The sequence below is a fragment of the Gobio gobio genome, assembly GCF_949357685.1.
Source record: "Gobio gobio genome assembly, chromosome: 4".
Classification (NCBI taxonomy): Eukaryota; Metazoa; Chordata; class Actinopteri; order Cypriniformes; family Gobionidae; genus Gobio; species Gobio gobio.
In genome coordinates this window covers 46,388,505-46,410,780 of record NC_137100.1, presented here as the reverse complement: position 1 = coordinate 46,410,780, position 22,276 = coordinate 46,388,505, and the positions used below count along the sequence as shown (strand labels likewise).

Sequence of the window (22,276 nt, the reverse complement as noted above, 5' to 3'; positions counted from 1 at the left end):
TCAGACCAGGCCACCTTCTTCCATTGCTCCGTGGTCCAGTTCTATATTTATAAGTATAAGTATATATGTATATATATATATACATTATTCAGGGAGAACAGTAATTCACAAAACTGACAGATGACCACAATGCAGGTTTTTCATTAGCATTGTACCAGAGAGATAGACCAGTGTAGATCTAGTTACAATCTCTATCGCACACATTGGAAACCTGATGCAGCTTGTGTCGGCCATTGAAGCAAACTAATCCCACCTGAAACCTCATCCACTGAGGTTAATATTTAACAAGTGTTGAGAGTTTGGTTCCTCACAAAAACAAGCATCTTTTCAGTTTTTCTCTATTATGTTTGCCGGTCAGGTCTTCCTACAGCTATAACTGCAGTCAAGTGTCATCTTGAATCCAGGTAATCCTTCTGATTTAATGATTCATTCCTTTAATCTGATTCGTAAAGCGGATAGTGATGGTTTCACTGATTATGTTAATGTTTATCTTTCTGATTTAACAAAAGCTATTAAATACAAGTCTGTCTGTTATAGCCAGAGGTAGCTTTTGTTATAACCAGTACTTTCATTCAAATTAAGAGGTTGTTTACACCCTTGCATAATCCTGGTTAACCATTGGTATAGTAAAATGCTATGAAAGTTTGCAATTTTCAACATCAAAGATGCACTGGGGGATGCTTTTACTGTTCTATTGAATATATATTCAAATGGATAGGGAATATAAAATAGTTCTAATAAGATGCATTTAAGTTGCATTCACCTCAGTTTGCATGTTTGTGTGTGTGAAGGAATCCGGCTGGTAGTCACCTCTGAGTGTAACCTGCAAACAGTGTTTCAATGTATCATTGTGACGGGTGCGTTGTACCATTTCCAAACAAACAGATCGAGATATACAAACACTCTGGCATCATGTATGTCAATTCTGGAGCAGAAAATGTGTCCATGTCTTTGAACTTTATGGGCAGGAAGTTACGTAATCACACTGTTGCCCCAGCAGCAAAACAACGTAAGTAAATATCACATGCACACAAGTGCCTACTCCTTCCTTTCATCTTAATATATCATTTGAGTCTTGAGTAATCAGACTTGAGTGTTTTATATTTTGTGCAATAAAGGGTTTTCCTAAACTACTCATTAGTCTTTATCAATGTACTGTTAATGGAGTGATTTTATTGCATATATATTGCATGAGAGGATTAATTTCCAGAACTACAACCTGCTGGCTTTTCTTATACCAACAGACGCCCTTTTAAGTGTCTAAATAGTATATACTTTGTTGAAGAACATGTCTGAGGACAGGCTAAGTGTTTTCTTTAACTTTAACATCTCTAGGTGCGTGGGAGACCACTGACCTTTCTCGATATCAGGATGATTCAGTGGTCTCCACCCGAGTGGTACTTTCTCATCCCATGTCATCAGAGGAACTTCCAGGCAGTGTGCCTGATCTGAGAGAAGAGGTTCAGTGGCGTAGACCGTGTAACATCCATAATACACTCCTAGACCAGGGTAAAGATAGAGGTGAGTTGACTGTCCCTGTAACCTCCCAGAATCTAATATTTGAATTATTTAAACACTTAAAACGAACACCTAATTCATTCTAATAATGTAATAATCTCAATGCTACCTGACTAAAATAACTTCATCTGATTCATTTAAACGTGTAACCTAATTTTTAAAACATTAAAAAGAACATTGAACCATCTTCTTCAAAAAAGTTTCATTTATTTACAAAGATTTTTTTTTTTTTTTTCCTTTTTTGTCTTTTAAGCGAGCACATCTGGAACAAATGTTTCATCATGATGTTTATGCCGCTGAAAATGTTAGATGAAGAAACTACTTGCATAAAAAAATAAGTGAAAGTAATCTCTGTATTTAAGTACTTAAGACAAGGTATAAATATACGGATAATGTGTGTACAACATGTTTAAGTAATTTAAAAGGTCTATTCAGTGGAATAGTAATAATAATGTAATTGTTTATTTAATAAAGTACATACAGTTATGACTTTGTGCTCAGCTCTCGCTTAATTGCATTTTAATTAAACACCCTAAATCTGTTCATGTAAATTTAAATAAATGACTAAATCAAGAAAAACTCAATTGAATATTTTTGTAAAACTGTAACTAAAATGTATAAATTGAATAATAAAATGTATGTTAAAATTATAAAAATGTATAAATTAAAGATTTAATACATTTGTATACTTTAATTGTATTGTTCATTAAGATGTGTCTCATTGTGTTACTGTATAAGATGAATACCCACACTCTCATCAAAAAAAGGTACAGTGGGGCTACAATTTCGTTCCTTGGGGAACAAAACGTATAGCTGTACCTTTAAAGGTACAAAATTGGTTCTTAGGGTACAATTATACCATTGTTTTCCTCTACTTAGAGCAGGGGTAGCAAGTTCGGACCTAGAGAGCCTCTGTCCTGCAGAGTTTGGCTCCAACCCTGAAAGACATCTATAGTAGGTCTTATTGAGAATCAACAGAGGTTTAGATGTTGATGTTTTATTAAAAAATGATGGTCACCATTATGGTGAATAGTGTTTCCTTAAGTTGTGCAGTTTGACTCTTGGCTTTTTATGTGAGTTTGTGGTTTTTGTTACAGTGTTAACAAAACACATAATCTGTTCAAATCAAAAGAAGATATAAACAAAAATGATCATGAAGAAAATGTTTGAATAAACTCATCAATGACTAATGTGACGAGCGTCATCGGAGGAATCAGCGTCGCCCTGGCAACCAACACAAAACACCTGCACACCCTCACCGCCGGCTGATCGGTCACAGCTGCTCCCAATCAGCCCACAGCCACATAAGCAGCACATGCTGAGCAAACAGGCAGACTCAGGTCTTGAGCCGACTGAAACGCTGGACTAACCTTGTTTCGCTGTTCTCCCCAGAAAGCAGCGAGTGACCGACAGCCCACCACTTGGAGCACATTTTGGACACCCACTTTCGTTTGGATTGAGCACTGAAGAGCACTTAAAGCACCAGCCATCACGCACCGGCTTAACTTCTTTCACCAGTTTTAATTTGACTGTAAATAAATCTACCCTCCAGGGGCCTTTTCACGAAGCCTGCCTTGTCGAGTGGTTCTTCACCCCGTGACAGTGGTGGAGAATGCGGGCATTTTCGTGAGGAATCACCGACAAGTTCACCGCCCCACTCCCTAATCCTTTTTTTTCTTTCTCTTCCTGTTTGTACACCACAGTGTTGGGGAACGCGGCGCGCTCGTCCCCGTGATGGAGGAAGAATTACAGCGCCTCGCGGAAGTGAGCATCCGCCAGCAACAGATAGTGGAACACCTCGCCACTCACCAGGGCAGGACAGAGGAGGAGCTCTTCGCCATCCGTGCCGCCGCCGCCCAACGCGTTCCGCTACCTGATCCTCGCGCCCAAGCAACCCGCCTACTGCCAAAGATGACTGCTGATGACGATGTGGAAGCCTTCCTACAGGTCTTTGAAAACACCGCCCAACGTGAGGCATGGCCTGAGGATGATTGGGCGCGTGCGCTGGCACCTCTCCTCACCAGAGAAGCCCAACGGGCTTATTTCTCGCTTCCCCTTGAGATCGCTGAAAACTATATCGAAGTCAAGAGGGAAATATTAGCAAGGCTCGGCCTCTCACCGGTCTGCGCCGCCCAGCAGTTCCACGAATGGGAATTCAAGCCCCGGGTGCCAGCCCGTGCCCAGGCAGCCGAGCTCAGCCGCATCGCGCATGGCTGGCAGGTTGCATCGTCCACCAGCATGTGCCATCGGGAGCCCCCGAAGCAGAAGTGATGGTGGATGGGAAACGTTTCCGGGCCCTGCTGGACTCAGGCAGTGCGGTCACCCTAATCCAGTCGCGGTTGTGCGCCCCTCGAAGCGGCCAGAAAACCTTCTTACCAATTACCTGTGTGCACGGAGACACTCGCCAAGTACCAGCCCGTAGAGTCACCATCTCGTCACCCCAAGGCACCTGGCCGGTAGAGGCGGGCCTGGTGAAGGACCTGCCGGTGGCCGTACTGCTTGGGAGGGATTGGCCTGGCTTCGACAGACTGCTCAACACTGCTACCCAGCCTGCCAGCCCGGAGGGGAACCGTCGAAGACGGAGACGGTCTCGTGGACCCTGCCGCCGACCGCCCCTGCTCGCCTCCGACAGCGGGAAAGATGGTGAGTCCCCCTCCCAGACTACTAATCTGTTCTATGATATTTACCAACAGGCTGCTGGAGGGGGCTCATTCGCCAAGGAACAGCGGGAGGACGATCGGCTCAAGCACTGTTGGGCTCAGGTGCGAGTCGTCGAGGGAAAAGACGTCCTCCCACGGCCCCATCCTCTCCCGCATTTTGTCGTTCAGCGGAGGGGGGAGGAGAAGAAATTGCTGGTGGTACCCCGAGCCAAGACCGAAACCATCCTGGAGCTGGCGCATTCCCATCCCATGGCAGGTCACCTCGGGGCGGGCAACACCACTCAGCGCATCCGCGACCGCTTCCTTTGGCCGGGCCTGGAGGCCGAAGTGAAACGGTTCTGCCAAGCCTGCCCGACCTGCCAGGTCACGTCGCCCAGGACCCCTCCCCCCAGCCCACTCATCCCGCTGCCTATCATCGAGGTGCCCTTCGAGCGGATAGGAATGGACATAGTGGGGCCGTTGCCAAAGTCTGCCCGCGGACACGAACACATCCTGGTAATCGTCGACTACGCCACCCGGTACCCAGAAGCAGTCCCCCTTCGTAAGGCCACCGCGAAGTCCATCGCTCAGGAGCTGTTTCTGCTGGCCAGCCGAGTCGGCCTCCCCTCTGAGATCCTGACTGACCAGGGGACCCCGTTCATGTCCCGGCTAATGGCGGATCTCTGTAGGCTGCTGCGGGTGAAGCAGTTGAGGACCACGGTCTACCACCCTCAGACGGAGATTCAACCAGACCCTCAAGCAGATGCTCAGACTCGTGGCGGCGGAGGATAAGCGGGATTGGGACCTCATGATTCCCTACGTGCTCTTTGGGATCCGCGAAGTTCCCCAAGCCTCAACTGGCTTCACCCCCTTTGAGCTCCTGTTCGGGCGTCAACCACGTGGGCTCCTTGACGTCGCCAGGGAAGCTTGGGAGCAGCAGCCTGCACCTCATCGAACACGTTCGACAGATGAGAGAACGGATCGATCGAGTGATGCCATTAGTCCGGGAACACCTCAGCAAGGCCCAACAAGCGCAGCAACGCCACTACGACCGGGCAGCCCAACCACGGGTATTCCAGCCCGGAGACAGCGTCATGGTACTGGTCCCCAGCTCTACCTGTAAGTTCCTGGCCTCCTGGAAGGGACCATATACGGTACTGGAAAGAATTGGACCAGTCACGTACCGGCTGAGGCAACCTGGACGACGGCAGACAGAGCAACTCTATCATATCAACCTCCTGAAGAAGTGGGTGGGGACCCGGGACCAGCTGGCTGCTTTGAGTCTCACCGATCCCGTGGTTGTTGACGTCAACCCTCATCTCTCGGCTGTCCAGAAGGCGGAGCTGCAGCACCTGGTCAGTCAGTTCCAGGATGTGTTCTCTTCCCAACCCGGGCAGACCAACGTGATCCAGCATGACATCAAGACCAGTGATGGGAATAACGGCGTTACAGATAAACGGCGTTACTAACGAAATTATTATTTTCAGTAACGAGTAATCAAACGAATTACTGTTTCTCCCGTTACAACGCCGTTAGCGTTACTGAGGAAAAAAAATGCGGCGTTAGTCGCGTTACTATAATTGAGCTCACAGAAGCGCTTTTCATCCGAACAGGCTCTCTGTCAGTCGGACCTGCAACGTGTGTGCGTGTGCGTGTGCGCGCGCACCAGCCATGCGTGTTGGGGGTGGGTGCGGTGGTGCACATAACTGATGATGATTGGTGGGTGGGAGACAAGGTTGAAGTTGATAGGTTGAGTTCACACCTATTTTTTTCACGGTCTATGGTTCACAGACACACACACACGCATATGCACATTCAGCGATGGTCCAACGACTTCAAAGGTAGATTTTCGCAAATCGCAAAAAATAAACACCCAGGTGATAACGTGAGCTCCACTACCAAAGGAAAGTATAGTACTGATAATATTTACACAATATTTGTCTCTCACATTGTCCCACAGCAACATTACAATAGTGCACATTAATGTACAATGTTTTATAATAATAATTTATTCTATTTAGTGTCCAATTCATTCATTTAACATATCTAATATTGGGGGCATCCAAGTTATTTGACATATTTGAACATTTGGAAAGAAAAAAAAAAGTAACGCAGTAATTACTTTCCCTGGTAATTAGTTACTTTTATAATGATGTAACTCAGTTACTAACTCAGTTACTATTTGTAAGAAGTAACTAGTAACTATAACTAATTACTTTTTTAAAGTAACGTGCCCAACACTGATCAAGACACCCCCAGGAGTCATCGTCAGGCAACAGCCCTACCGCGTCCCGGAAGCTCGTCGGCAGGCTATTGAGGATGAGATCCAACAAATGCTGAAGTTGGGGGTAATTGAACCATCCCGGAGTCCGTGGTCCAGCCCCATTGTGATGGTCCCAAAGCCGGATGGCACCCTCCGCTTTTGTAACGACTTCCGCCGCCTGAACGAAGTCTCCGAATTCGACGGGTACCCCATGCCTCGGGTCGACGAGCTGCTGGACCGCCTCGGAAGGGCCCGGTACATCAGCACCCTAGACCTCACCAAGGGCTATTGGCAGGTACCACTCTCTGAAGCCGCTAAGCCGAAGACTGCCTTCTCGACCCCCAGTGGCCACTGGCAGTACCGGACCCTTCCCTTTGGCCTGCACGGGGCCCCCGCGACGTTCCAGAGGATGATTGACGTCATCCTGCGGCCCCACCAGGCGTACGCAGCCCCTACATAGATGACGTGGTGATCCACTCCGAGGCATGGGAGGAACATCTGGATCGTCTGCGGAGGGTGCTCTTGGAGCTCCGGCGGGCTGGACTAACCGCCAACCCCCGCAAATGCCACCTAGCCCTCTCCGAGGCCAAGTACCTGGGCTTCCAAGTCGGTCGAGGCCTCATACGGCCGCAGGAGAAGAAAGTAGAGGCCATCCACTCTGCTCCGAGACCCCGGACAAAGACCCAGGTACGAGCCTTCTTGGGGTTGGCGGGTTATTACCGATGTTTTATCCCCAACTTCTCCTCTTTAGCCGCCCCCCTGACAGACCTGACCAGGAAGGGGCAGCCGGAGAAAGTATGCTGGACCCCATCGGTCGAGGAGGCCTTTGCCCAGGTCAAAGCAGCGCTGACGTCCTCGCCCGTACTCCGCGCTCCGGACTTTAGCTGCCCCTTCCTGCTGCAGACGGATGCCTCCGACACAGGACTGGGAGCCGTCCTGTCCCAAATCTAGGAAGGTGAGGAGCATCCGATCATTTACATCAGCAGGAAGCTGTCCCCGGCCGAGAGGAAGTATGCCACCGTGGAGAAGGAAGCCCTGGCCATCAAGTGGGCAGTCCTGGAGCTCCGGTACTACCTCCTAGGCCGCAAGTTCACCCTGGTCACAGACCACGCGCCCCTACAATGGATGGCCCGTGCCAAGGACACCAACGCCAGGGTGACTCGCTGGTTCCTAGCGCTCCAGGACTTCCACTTTGAGGTACGACATCGGGCCGGGGCCGCCAACGCGAACGCCGATGGCCTCTCACGGATCTGGACAGCTTATGCAGGTCTGTCAGGGGTCATTCCCCACCCTCCCCTTACATCACCCCTGCTGTCTCCATTTGTTCACAGGACCAGAACGACGCTTAGGGGGGGGAATGTGACGAGCGTCCTCGGAGGAATCAGCGTCACCCTGGCAACCAACACAAAACACCTGCACACCCTCACCGCCGGCTGATCGGTCACAGCTGCTCCCAATCAGCCCACAGCCACATAAGCAGCACATGCTGAGCAAACAGGCAGACTCAGGTCTTGAGCCGACTGAAACGCTGGACTAACCTTGTTTCTCTGTTCTCCCCAGAAAGCAGCGAGTGACCGACAGCCCACCACTTGGAGCACGTTTTGGACACCCACTTTCGTTTGGATTGAGCACTGAAGAGCACTTAAAGCACCAGCCATCACGCACCGGCTTACCTTCTTTCACCAGTTTTAATTTGACTGTAAATAAATCTACCCTCCAGGGGCCTTTTCACGAAGCCTGCCTTGTCGAGTGGTTCTTCACCCCGTGACACTAAAAATATTAATAAATAATATTAACCAACAATACTTTCTTGCCACAGGTCAGACATTCTGAATTTGGATTTTTAAATACATAGGCACTGTAAAAAAAAAACAGGTCTCCAATTGAAAATTTTCTAGTGAGCGATCACATCTAAAATTTTCAGTTGGCCAAATTTAATTTCTTGAATTTTAATTGAATTAAATCGCAAAAATTCAATTTGGCCAACTGAAAAATTTAGATGTGATCGCTCACTAGAAAATTTTCAATTGGAGACCTGAATTCTTTTAGTTTAGACGCACAAAGATAGCAAGAGTCAGCATATGAATCTCAGCAATGGTGACATACTTAATGCTGCAATGCATGCCATGCAAGCCATGAGTTTTATACTATGGTGGCTTAGTAGGGTTGGAGCTAAACTCTGCAGGACAGCAGCTCTCTAGGACCGAACTTGCCTGCCCCTGACTTAGAGGTACATTAATGTACCCTTAAGGGTCCCACCCCAGTGACGGCCACTTGTACCTTAAAAAGGTACAATTTTGTATTCTTTTTTTTTTTGAGAGTGCAGATGACCTGTCTATAGCTAAATAACTTTTTTAGCCAATTAACATTTACTGCACCATATTGTTTGGCATATATCTATACTAGAAAATCTGTCATCTGATGTAATCTGTCATTGATCTAATCTGTCATTGATCTATGCCACATCCAGGAAGTACTTATCAAGGCTTTATAAAAAATGTTTTAATAAATCTCCAGACTCCCCAATCGAGTCCGGTGAATGAAGTGTCGCTGTAACTGCATGTTAATATTTGAAGGTGCAGCTAATTGTGAGTTCTCATGGCTGAGGAAAAGTAGACTCAGATGGAACACGTTCAGGCATTGGATCGGTGCAGACCGGCACCGTGATCCAAAGCGAAGTGGCAAAGGTAGGTTCTGCCAGTGGAGAGTGGGCATACTTAAGTGCCGATATAAGTACTTTCAATTGCAATGCATTTTCAAATCACAGCACCCAATGTGTCTTCTATGAGTGCAAGCGTAAGACATCCTAAAGATGAGGCTCCAATGGATGTCAAGATGTTTATCCCATACGACTCTGCCAAGATGTGCATAACACAAGTATGTAGATATCATTCCTTTTGCTTTCGTATAAATGGACTATTGTGTAGGCTACTCTGCATTGTCTTCTTTATCCATCAGATGTAACCTAAGCCAATATATTTTGGTCAAGAAATTTGAACAAGAAATGGTTTTGGTTTGCTTCTTGCATTAGTCACATGTCTGTCACTCCCTCTGTTGCCCTGGGACATGGGGTGGGGATGAGACGTCTCATCTGATGTCATGTGTTTTAAATTCTTCTAAGAACAAGGCCCTTTCATTACTACACATTATCAAACAACTCAAACAGCATAATTTATACTGATTCTCAAAATCTCACCAGGTTCCAGTACACACCCCGTGTAATCTTTGTTTAGTTTGCTAAATCAAGTCAAGTCGAGTCAAGTCAAGCTTTATTGTCATTCCGCTACATGTGGTGACATACACTCTAAAAATGCTGGGTTAAAAACAACCCAAGTTGGGTTGAAAATGGACAAACCCAGCAATTAGGTGTTTTAACCCAGCGGTTGGGTTAAATGTTTGCTTAAAACAACCCAATTGCTGGGTTTGTCCATTTTCAACCCAACTTGGGTTGTTTTTAACCCAGCATTTTTTAGAGAGTACAGTGGAATGAAATGTCGTGCCTCACAGGACCACGGTGCAACATAAATACAGACCTATACACAAAACTAACCTACTGAGAGAGTCCGACTATAAATATACTTTATATAAATGTTTGCCTATAAAAATATATAAATGCTTTCACATAAACACTGTACATGTGCAAAGAGAAACATTGTAAGGCAAGCAGCTGGCTGGGGAACAGTGCAAGAGGATATTTAGTGCATCAGCATGTAAACAAATGTCTTTTGTACAATTATGTACACAACAGTGTGTGTAAAAGATGTCAAGTGCACAGAAAGAGAGTGTGTTACTACAGGTGGGCTGTACAGGCCCACTCACCTGTGTGTAGCACTCTCAATTTTGCACAAAAATCTTCAGACAGTTTTTGTTTTTCGTGTGATGTGGTAAGGTTGGGGAGTGTTTGAGGGGAGGTGATGCAGTCCATGTTTCAGGAGGTAGGGTTTTGTATGGTGTTTTCAGAGGGGGGCGGGGTAATTTGAGCTCAGGGCTCAAAGTTGTTAAGCAGTCTGGCGGAGCGAGCTTTCATGCTCCAGTACCATCTTCCTAATGGCAGGAGCTTGAAGAGACTGTGGGAGGGATGGGTGGGGTCCTTCACGATGATGGTGGCTTTGCTGGAGTATCGTGTGTGAAAAATGTCCAGGATAGAGGGGAGAGGGGCACCGATGATCTTTGCAGCCGTGTTCACTGTTCACTGGAGGGTCTACTGCGCTACAGTTCCCACACCAGACAGCGATGCAGCAGGTCAGCAGGCTCTCAATGGTTCCCCTAAAGAATGTGGAGAGGATGGGTGTAAGGAGACTTGCTCTTTTCAGCCAGCGGAGAAAGTGTAGGCACTATTGTGCCTTCTTGGAGAGTGACGTAATGTTGGTCCAGATGAGATCCTATGTGATGTGCACCCCCAGGAACTTAGTGCTCCTAACTCTCTTCACAGTCGAGCTGTCGATGGTCAGTGGGGGGTGATTAACGGAGTTTCTCCGGAAGTCCATCACAACCTCTTTTGTCTTTCCCACATTGAGGGACAGGTTGTTAATGCCACACCATACCGCCAGCTGTGCCACTTCCTCTCTGTAGTGTGTTTCATCGTTGTGGCTGATGAGACCTACCACAGATGTGTCATCAGCGAACTTGATGAAGTGGTTGAAGCTGATCTTGGCAGTGCAGTCGTGAGTCAGCAGAGTGAAGAGCAGCGGACTGAGCACACAGCTTTGTGGGGCACCTGTGCTCGGTGTGGTAGTGCTCGAGGTGTTGTGGCCGACACAGACTGACTGAGGTCTTCCAGTAAGAAAGTCCAGTATCCAATTACAGAAGGATGAGTTGAAGCCCAGCAATTTTAATGTATTAATAAGATGTTGAGAGATTATTGTGTTGAATGCTGAGCTGAAGTCGATGAACAGCATTCTTAAACGAGTGTCCTTCAGGGTTTTTCCTACATTGAAATTTTTTTGCCGGCCGCCAAAACAAATTTTTGCCCCGCCAAAGCCTTATTTGATCAGTTATTGTGATTTATGAGTGATGTAGATCTACTGCGCTTGTGATCGGCGCATGTTAACTGATGACAGAGAGAACGAGCGGAGAGCCCTACTCCGCGCGCACGAAGAGAGAACGAGCGGAGAGCCCTACCCCGCGCGCACGCTCTCGGTCTTCAAAATAAGCACCGTTTTAGCATTCTAATATATCACATATCACGTTAATCAAAAGTTCGGAAGACCGAATCCATGTTGCACGTGGTGGATTCGGACATTTTTGTCCTTGAACTACCGCTGGATGTGAATTGCGCTCAAAAAACGCTAACTCTTCACCGACCAGCTGACATAAACCATACTTTCAATAAACGGGAAACAAATCCTATCCAGTTATGAAGTGTTTTCTGTGTGTTGACAAATCTTTCGCGATGTTCTAACAGACGCGATTCACACACAAAGCGTCTGCTGGTGTCCGATTCGCGACCTAATGACTCCTTTGAACCGAATCATTTTAATGACTGGTTAGAACAACTGAACTGTCCAACACTGAACTCACAAATCAGTTTAATCATTTACTCAGAACATCTGAAATGAGAACACAAGTGTGCTCACCCAATTTAGCAAGAGTGGATAGTAAGAATTAGTTTGAATTATCCACAGTCTTTCAGCTTATTTCTGTTGACAATGTGTAGTAAATAAATAGCCTAAAATCATTTAGTTTAGACTGGAGTGAGGTGAAACCAGAACAAAGTTATTAGCTAGCTGATAATTTTAAGAAATTGTATATGGCAGAAAATTAGGCTATTTGTTATTTTTTTAATACTATTTTTTTAATATTGATATGGTTATATACCAAAACAATTATTTGTAAATAGTGTAAAAATGAGGAACAAAAGAAACAAAAATCAAGGTATCGAAATAAGATAAGCAAAAATTACAAACTGTTTCTTTGAATTTATTTTAAATTTATTGTCAGTATTGCGATCTCAGATCACGTGGGTAGGGTACTTTTTACTGTGTATGTGTGGATGACCATGTCTGTCAGCCACCACCGAAGACCATTTTTGACCCAGGAAAAACCCTGTCTAAGCGGGTAAGAAATTGCATCGTCTGTAGAGCGGCTTGGACGGTATTCAATCTGGAGCGGATCGTGTTGGGGAGGCTGGTTTTTATGTGGTGCATGACTAACCTCTCAAAGCACTTCCTCATGTTTGGAGTCAGTGCTATGGGACGGTAGTCATTTAGACAGGACACAGGTTATTTCTTTTGGTACTGGTCGTCTGGGGATTATTTCTTTGCTCTTGGTTGACATGTGGCATTGCTATGGCCTGCTTGTGGCCCAGATCTGGCAAACAGGAGTGGGCCACCCAAGGGCCTTCATTCCATGCAGCATGTGGGCCTGATCAGCATTCCACATGTGCCAGATATGGGCCAGATCTGGGCTGACACTGTTGCTATCTGGGTAGTAAAATATTAAAAACTGCTAAATCTCCTACTTAATATTAATCTTGAAAAAAAAAAAACATTATATAACACTTAAATGTAGCATTTGCCCTCTCTTTGAGTGTCATTGTAAAGCATGTTGTTAAACAGAAATCCGTCCAAGTTCATAAAACTCAAAAGAAAAAGAAAGTTCTAAATACTCATAAAGGTTAATTTGATACTAATTTGTTTAATTTGAGTTGGCTCTACTCAAACCAATTAATTATTTTGTGCGTTAGGGTTTACAGTGAGCTTTAATGGTGAACCATTTTAAAGTTATGTTTTAGCAGTTCTGGGGACGATAATGTAGAATCTATTTTATCGCCAATATAGTAAATGACTGTTACCTATACCAACAGATAACAGATGATATGATCGCAATGAAGAGCAGACATCAGGAGATGATTCAAGAACTGGAGGAGAACTTTCTCGTTGCATCACGAGAGAATCAGGTGATGAGCTTGTTTACTGGTCATTCATTCATTCAGACAAATAACAAGTATGTGATGATTTTATGGATGCTTAAGTATATTTATGTGTGTGTGTATAGGAAAAAACAGCTCTTAAAATAAAGAGGTATTACCAAAATAAGCTTAACGCCCTGAAGAGAATCCTAGATATTTACCAGGAAAAGGTGGCCAGAAAAAACACATACTGGGAAGAGAAGGTCAGGGTGAGTCACACTCACAAGCATCATAAAATGTATTTTACTTCCTCAATTTTCCCAAATGTAATTCATGTATAATCCTAGTGACCTGCATATAGGATTTGTATTATATGTTTATTATCTTAAAGGTCAAGTCATCTGTCTATTTTTAACTGTGTAATTTTCCTTTTCCTGGGATCAGACTCTGGAGGATCTGAATGAAAGACTTCAGGGACAACACAAATTGCTTCAGGAGAGAAACCAAAAAGATTTGGCTTCATGGGATAGAGAAAAGGTATAACATTTAGTCTCTAAACATGAGTCATGAGTACATGAGTCTCTCTCATATGAGAAACTATTGGAGATTGGCTGTTTAATAGAATAAACTTTTACAGAACAAGATGATGGAAATGTTCTCCTCCCGACTGGACCTCCTTCACAGCCACCAGGCATCAAGTAAGAGTTTTATAGGTTAATATTGAATGCTGTTAACAAAGTTAAAAAGACATAGCCTATGTTAAGTCTCTTTAACAGCACTGCAGGAGCTGCATTTGGCCAGGGTAGAGATGGGGAAGGTCCAGGAGATGCTTGAGGACTTTCAGGAGAAGAAAGAACCAGAAAACACATCTGAAGAAAAGGTAGAAAATCAATAAAAATGTCTCTCCCAGCTCTTAAGACCATCTTCATTCTAATAGACTCTCTGCAAAGTGTTAGAAAGCAAGACGTGTTGTGGTATTTACCATTCATGTGGTGATGTGAGGTAACTTGGCATGTGTGATTTATGTGAGATAACTTGCTTTAACTGTGCTATACACATCTTTGCCATCAGGACAGTAGGGACTCAGATGCACCACTAGATGGAGCACAAGCACATCTGGAAATTTTGAAGGATAATCTGCTGAAGAGGGAGAGGGAGATCTCAATGCTCATTGAAGAACAAGAGCATGTGACAGATCCTGTTAAACAGTCGGAATATTCTCGCCTCCTCAGTGCTGTTATACAACAGGTCATTTTATTTTATTATTATATAATTTTCAGTTTATGAGTAAAATAAGGTCTATGAAAAATAGTATTTATACTAAAACTGAACATGAATTGCTAACAAAATGCCATGACTGAACAAAACAGCTTTCCTGCATTGTGTATTCCAGGCTCATCATGTTTATGCTGAGCTGGCAGAGGCTAAACAGCAGTTTGACCAAATGGCAGAAGACAACCAAAAAATTCTGGCCGAGATTAAAGAAAGTCTTACCCAAACACTGGAAGAGTCCAGCCAGAAGAGTCATGAGGAACGAGAGGATGCACAGCGGAAAATGTAGGATCATGGCATGGTTTATAAAGAGTCAGAATATAGCCTAAAACTATCAAACTCAGAACATAAGCATCGGCTAACTGAATAACACATGTTAACTCAGGGCAGAGCCACAGGTGGCTGATGAATCACAGGCCAGTTTACTCCATCGTCAGGTCATACAGGTGGCTTTGGAGTGCATCAGAGCAGGGGCTAAACCCAATGTCATTGGTAAATATGGTAAATTGGTAACTGTCTAAATTATTAATGTCTCTTTTTGGATGGATGTCTATATAAGTTCATTCTGTGCTATTCTAGAGACTGACATGAATGAGGCATGGGAGGAAGAGCTGGATGAAAGAGTCAGAGTACGGCACAAACTCTCTCTCACACACACACACACACACACAATTTATTCTGTATATGCATTCTCACTTCATACAGACATTTTTCTTCTCATTTTAGAAATTTGAGGAGGATTTCCAAAACAATGGATTCTTAAACTCTGAAACTGCTAAAAGTGTGGGGCAGCAGTTGTTATTACTTCAAGCTGAGGTGACCACAGCCAAGAAAAATATATATTTCAATGTATAATCTAAACTAATATTAGACTCTCTAAAACGTCATTGTGACTGAATTGCATGGAGTCAGTTTTTTGTTTTGCCATTTATGGTCATTTGCCATTTATATTTCTTGTCTGTCTATCAAGTTAAAGCAAATCAAAGATGAAAACAAGAAGGTTATTGAAAACTACTCAGCTGAAAGAACCTTGAGGAAGAAGTACTACAACATGGTGGAGGACATGAAAGGCAAGCAAGTGCAACATTCCAATCAACCAGTCAGATTTGAGGGACAATTTTAACGTTTATGTCAAGTTTAGGCTTAAAACCAGGCTTAGGTGCTTCTACATCAGTGTTATTCACCTATCATTACTTATGGATAGGGTTAGATTTAGGGGTAGGGATATGTTAGGATAAAATTTTCGGACAGGAATGCTGTTCCAGGATCAACAAAATATGTTGAACCAGGAACATGTCTAACTCTGCAAAATCAGGATATGCTGAAGGGCATAGTATATCACAGTTTTACAGTTATCAAAGTTAGTTTATATAGGAACTGTTGCCAACATGGACTGGCATAGCCCTTTTTTGGGTATTCAATTTTATCTGAGACTTTGGGCCAAATATCTCCAAGACCCTTGACCGGTTTCCCAGACATTTTTGTTTCCTATTTTAATCAGTTGTATTCAAATCCAATAGTATTACAGATGAAAAAAATCAGAAGCTACAGACATTTTTGCCCATGAAAGGCTTTTAATGATTTGCAAGGCTTAAATGCAGAATATTTTAGATGTTCTCATGCTCAACCAAGGCTGCATTTATTTTAGCAAAATTAAAGTAAAATAATGTCTTTACTGTCACTTTTTTAACCAATTTAATGCATCATTGTTGAATAAAAGCATTACAGATGTAGTAACCCAAACTTTTCAAAGACAAAGTACAATGAGGTGCAACAGTCTGAGCCTACATTGAAAATCTACACCTGGAAATTTAATAGAAAAGTCATGATGTAAAATGAATAATACATATATCATATATAAAAGTTTCTGCACTGCTACTAATCGAATAAGTACATTTTTGACCTTTAAAAGGTTGTCTCTGACTTTATGTCTTATCTTGTACAGGTAAGATCAGAGTATTCTGTCGAATAAGGCCACTGACTCTTGCAGAGCAGGCAAGAAGAGGTCAAGCCATTGTTGCTTGTCTTGATGACTACTCAGTGATCCTGGAGACCCCTCGAGGACCTCGCGAGTTTCAATTTGACAAGATCTTCAACACAGAGTGTACGCAAGAGGAGGTCTTCATGGAGTCCAGTGGGTAAATGTTATACCGAATCAAAAAAAGTTGTTGCGCTCTCAGTTAGAAAAATTATCTTTTCCTTCATGTGCGTAGAACCAAAAAGAGATCAACTTGAGCAAAACAGAAAAAATGGCTGGCCGCACACTGAATCCAAAAAAGACTGAAGTCTAGGAAAATATAAAATGTATTTTGTCAATTGCATGATGCAATAAAGTGCAAAGTGCAAGTGAGTTAAAAACAGAGGAGCATGAGCAGACGTTACTCACTTGCACTTAGCACTTTATTGCACCATGCAATTGACAAAATAAATGTTGTATTTTCCTAGACTTCAGTCTTTTTTGGAATCAGTGTGCGGCCAGCCATTTTTTCTGTTTTCCTAAATGTTATACCGAGACATCCTTTTAATACATTTTGCTGAAAAAATATATTCAATTAAAGGAATAGCTCACCCAAAAATGAAAATCCTATCTTAATTTACTCAACCTCACTTTGCTCGTAACCTTTCTTTCTTCTGTGGAACACAAAATATGAATTTGTGAGGAATATTCTGGGTGCTATATTTAATATAATGAAATTTAATCAGGACTGTCAAGCTGCAAAAATTTATAAAAGTATCTATACTATAAAAGTATATATATATGGTTTGAAATGGCATGAGAGTGAGTAAATGATTGCATTTTTTTTGTAAAATAGTCCTTGAAGATATGAGAAATGTGACATTTGGGCAGTTTGTCTCAAGATGAAGATGCTAAGATGCAATTTTTTTCCTAGGCTAATCCAGTGTGCAATTGATGGATTTAACGTATGCATTTTTGCGTATGGCCATACGGGTTCAGGGAAAACCTTCACAATGGTTGGAGACAGAGATCGGAGGAACCCAGGAATCATTCCCAGAACATTCACCAGGATCTTTGAGATCATCCAGGATAATGAGTCTAAATTTGAGTTTAAGGTATACGTTTAGGTATAGTACGTGTTTCTTGAGCTGAATTGATATACAGTCCCAAAAGAACTCCTTTCTTTTGTCCGTCCTCAGGTTTCAGCCTACATGCTGGAGCTGTACAATGACCGCCTACAGGATCTCTTTGTGAGCCCCGCTGAAGCTTTCAGCAAGCGAATCGAAATTAAGAGGGACAGAAAGGGGCTTGTGTTTGCCCAGGGAGCAGAAACAAAGGAGGCAGCCAGTGCTGGCGAACTCTTTGCATTATTTGAGCAGGGCTGTGCAAATCGCCACATTGCGGCCACAAGTATGTGCTTACTGAAACTTGAAAAGACTCTGGTTAAATGGTTTGGATTAATTGCTTTAGTTACACTCAGTATGAATGCATGGTAAGAACATAATGACCTGGCACTGATGTCAGACTTCATAACAAGGGAGGAGGTCCTTGAATTTAACTGTGTGATGTGTCTGAGAACAGGCCTAAATGAGTGATTTAGGGTTATAAAGAGCATTAACATTATATAAGAGAGACAATGTCTTAATAGTCTACTACATCATCTATGCATTCATCCATCCATCTATCTATCCATTACTGTTTACACAAGTAATTTGCTGTCAAATTCATTTTGAATTTTTTTTTTTTCATTTTTATTATACCATCTTGTAGAGATGAACGTAGAGAGTTCCCGCTCTCACTTGATTATTGGCATCATGATTGAGAGCCGAAATCTCACCAATGGAAGTGTAAGTTTTGGGAAGCTCAGTCTGGTGGACCTGGCAGGAAGTGAACGAGCAGCAAAAACTGGAGCCAAAGATGACCAGCTGAAGGTTAATTTAAAGTATTTGGACACTTCATGTTGGCTCTATGTGCACCTCAGTTGGATAGTCATTATTACAATTTCTCAGCACTTCAAAATACAGAAGTATAGCTTAACCAAACAAATGAAAAATACATGAGGGCAAAACCCCCTTTTTTTTCTTTTTTTTTTTGCTGTTCTACTGAATATGTCATGTCAAGTCACCTTTTTATATAGCGTTTTATACAATACAGTTGTTTCAAAGCAGCTTTGCATTGATAAAAACAGGAAAATAACAGAATCAATGATGTAAACATGATTCAATTCTGCTGTAAAGCAGCTCTAAAATAGACAATAGTGTCATTATTCAGATGAAGTCAGTTCAGTGTTGATTTAGTTTGATTCAATAACTGAATCAACAGTCGGCCAATCATTTCATAATTGATGAACTGAATCAACAGTTAATCAATTATTAAATGAGTTCAATTTATCTATAAGCAGCTCTACAGAATACAGAACAATAGTGTAGTCTTTCACTTAAATACATTTTAATTCATTAACAGTACCAAAATTCGTCCATTATGAAACAAAGTTAAATCAGTTATAAAGCATCTCTCCTGAAAACAGTGGTGTCATCATCTGGCTCAAGTCAGTTCAAGTTTTATTCTCATCCAACAGTGTCAGTGAAGTCAAATCAATAATATTATATTAAGTGAATAATAAGCACTTGCATCACTTGAAAAAAACACAAAGTTTGACAACCCCATGGTGTCCAAATACTTGTGTCTTTTTTGTGTCAATGTCTTTTTTTTTTATAACAATATATATGTAGTTTTATCCTTTTCATTTTTATTTAATTTTTACTGTGTTTTTCTTACAAATTCTACTTGTTGAATATTTTGGTACGACCAAGATATTATTAAGTGTGTGACTTAAAATGTCAAAATAGTTACTTATTAAAGTATATTTTCCCCCACTTGTAGTCTATAATCTATTCATCCCCAAATTTTATATTACATCATTTTATTTATAATACCTCTCACGACAACATTTGTCCCACATTGTGTGTGTTTCTTCCCAGGAGGCAAACGCTATTAACAAATCTCTGAGTGCTCTTGGAGATGTAATTTCAGCTTTGTCAATGGAGCAGCCTCACGTGCCCTACCGTAACAACAAACTGACCCAGCTCATGCAGGACTCACTGGGGGGCAATGCCAAGACCCTCATGTTCCTCAACATCGCTCCCTCTGACTGCAACCTGGACGAGACTCTCACCTCACTCATGTGAGAAGCAAATACCTTGCATGTACCTCACATGCTCAATCACTTAAATTAATAGCAGCCCAAGGCTGATCCTTGCCACTGGCTTGCTCATTTCGGTTTAAAAGAAAATACATTTTCAGTCAAATTACCGATTCATCAACTGCATCAGATGACAACAAAATTTGAACTGAATTGAGCTGGACAATGACATTAACTTTGCAACATTGACACAGTTACAAAACAGAATTTAACTGATTTGATCTAAATAATGACAATGTCGCCTGAGCCGTTTATAGCTCATTTCATAATTAATAAACTTTTCATCATCAATAATGTAAATGAACTGAACTGAAACAACATCGAACTAAATTGACCTGAAAAATGACACTATTATCTTCTGTGGAGCTGCTTTACAGCTGAAATGAAATTTGTTTTCAGTTATACATCAATAACACTATTATTATCCTGTTTATTAAGGTGGAGCTGCTTTGAAACAATGTTTTCTATAAAGCATTATATAAATAAATGTGACTTAATGTGAAGTGAGTTCTTCTGTGTCCAAAAGTCTTTCAAATATTCTTGTCAAAAAGTTTTTTTCACCCTCAGGTTTAAATAAAAAATATTTTTGGACCTCACTTCATATCACTATAAACCTTAAATAGTTAGCAGAACTAAAAAAGAAAAAGAAAAGAAAAAGGTAATCAGTTACATATGTTAATACATTTGAAGATTAAGTTTGTAACTAGATTTTGTACCACACTAGCAAGTTTTCTGTTCTTAAAGGGATAGTTCACCCAAAAATGAAAATTAGCCTGTGATTTACTCACCCTCAAGTCATCCTATATGACATTCTTCTTTCAGACGAATAAAATCATAAAATCAGTTATATTACAAAAGTCCAGGCTAATCCAAGCTTTATAAAGGCGATCGGCTGGAACTTTACTTGATAAAGTTTTAAATATGGATATTTTTCTCACACAAACGCATTGATTCGCTTCAGAAGGCCTTTATTAACACCCCGGAGCCGCGTGGAGCACGTTATTCGATGGACAGGTGCCTTTTTTATGGACTTCAAAAACAGAGCAACTATTATTGCAATTCTAATGCTTGGATTAGCCTGGACTTTTGTAATATAACTCTGATTGTGTTCGTCTGAAAGAAGAATGTCATATACACCTAGAATGAATTTTCATTTTTGGGTGAACTATCCCTTTAACTTGAAACCTTGAGTAAGCTAATCATACAATTTTATATAGTTTAGCAGCATAAAGTTATTCAAGGAATATACAGTAATGCACAATTTAAAATTGGTTTCTGTCTTCCAGCTATGCAACTCGAGTGAAAGCCATCACTAACAATGCTCAAAGGAACATAGACAGCAAGGAAATTGCTCAGCTGAAAGAGGTATGTGCATTATTTACCAAAATCGCACCTTTTTATTGTGTGAGCACACATGTCTCATTTACACTGTGTGTACTTCACAGGTGATTTTAAAATTGAAGTCAGGTCAGCCTGTGGAAGAAGACGTCTAAACTTCTATATAGTCCTGGAGATATGGCTGTTTTAAATTAGACCCGTTTCCATTTATGCATGTTATATACCTTTCTAACCATTTCTCAAAATATGAATACTAGTAGTGTACATGTAAATTTAAAACAAACAAACAAAAAAGTATCACATATCTTTCATTTCAATATACATTTCAGTAATTGTAGCTCCAGTCATGGCCTTTTTTGTGTGTAATGTGTTTCCTTTTTGTGAGAAGGAATTTGTACCTAGTGTGTCCCTTTTCACCCCTTATCTACATGAGTGTGTCAGGCTAATGCCGAAGGCAAAGGTGGGCCAGGCCATCGCATGCAACCCAATAAGGCACATACGGTGCCCTGCGGAGGGATCAGGGGAACCAGCGGCAATTATGAAGTCACTTGGCCAACGTATGCTACTAATGTGTGAAAAGGAAATTAGCGTGAATGAAGCCTCACTTGTCAAATACAGGAGGCAAATAAGAGTGAGAGTTGATCAAAAATACAATAAAACAGTAATATTGTGAAATGTTATTATTAGACTCACTCGTGCGGACACACACACACACTCACTCGCTCGGGCGGGCAGGCGGGCGGGCAGGCAGGCAGGCAGGCAGGCAGGCAGGCAGGCAGACAGACAGACAGACAGACAGACAGACAGACAAGCTCGCTCGCGCAGGCAGGCAGGCAGGCAGGCAGACAGACAGACACACACTCACACACTCACACACACTCACACACACTCACACACACACTCACACACACTTACACACACTCACACACACTCACACACTCACACACTCACACACTCACACACTCACACACTCACACACTCACACACTCACACACTCACTCACACACTCACACACACACACACACTCACTCGCGCGGGCGGACACACACACACACACACACACACACACACACACACACACACACACTCACTCACTCACACACTCACACTCACACTCACACTCACACACTCACACACATTCACATTCACTCACTCACACTCACTCGCACAGACACACACACACACACTAACGCGGACACACACACACGCTCACTCACTCGCTCGCTCGCTCGCTCGC

The 22,276-nt window shown here is 42.5% G+C and overlaps 1 protein-coding gene across 1 annotated transcript; it reads left to right on the top strand.

Moving 5' to 3' along the window:
• Window positions 1-912: 912 nt before the first annotated feature.
• LOC307125427 (uncharacterized protein) lies at window positions 913-3,183 on the top strand (the record flags this gene model as incomplete). The annotated part of the gene is made up of 3 exons (XM_079815277.1): window positions 913-1,009; window positions 1,336-1,521; window positions 3,071-3,183. The coding sequence occupies 3 exons, from the start codon at window positions 913-915 to the stop codon at window positions 3,181-3,183; spliced, it is 396 nt and encodes a 131-aa protein (XP_079671403.1).
• Between the last annotated feature and the right edge of the window lie 19,093 nt (window positions 3,184-22,276).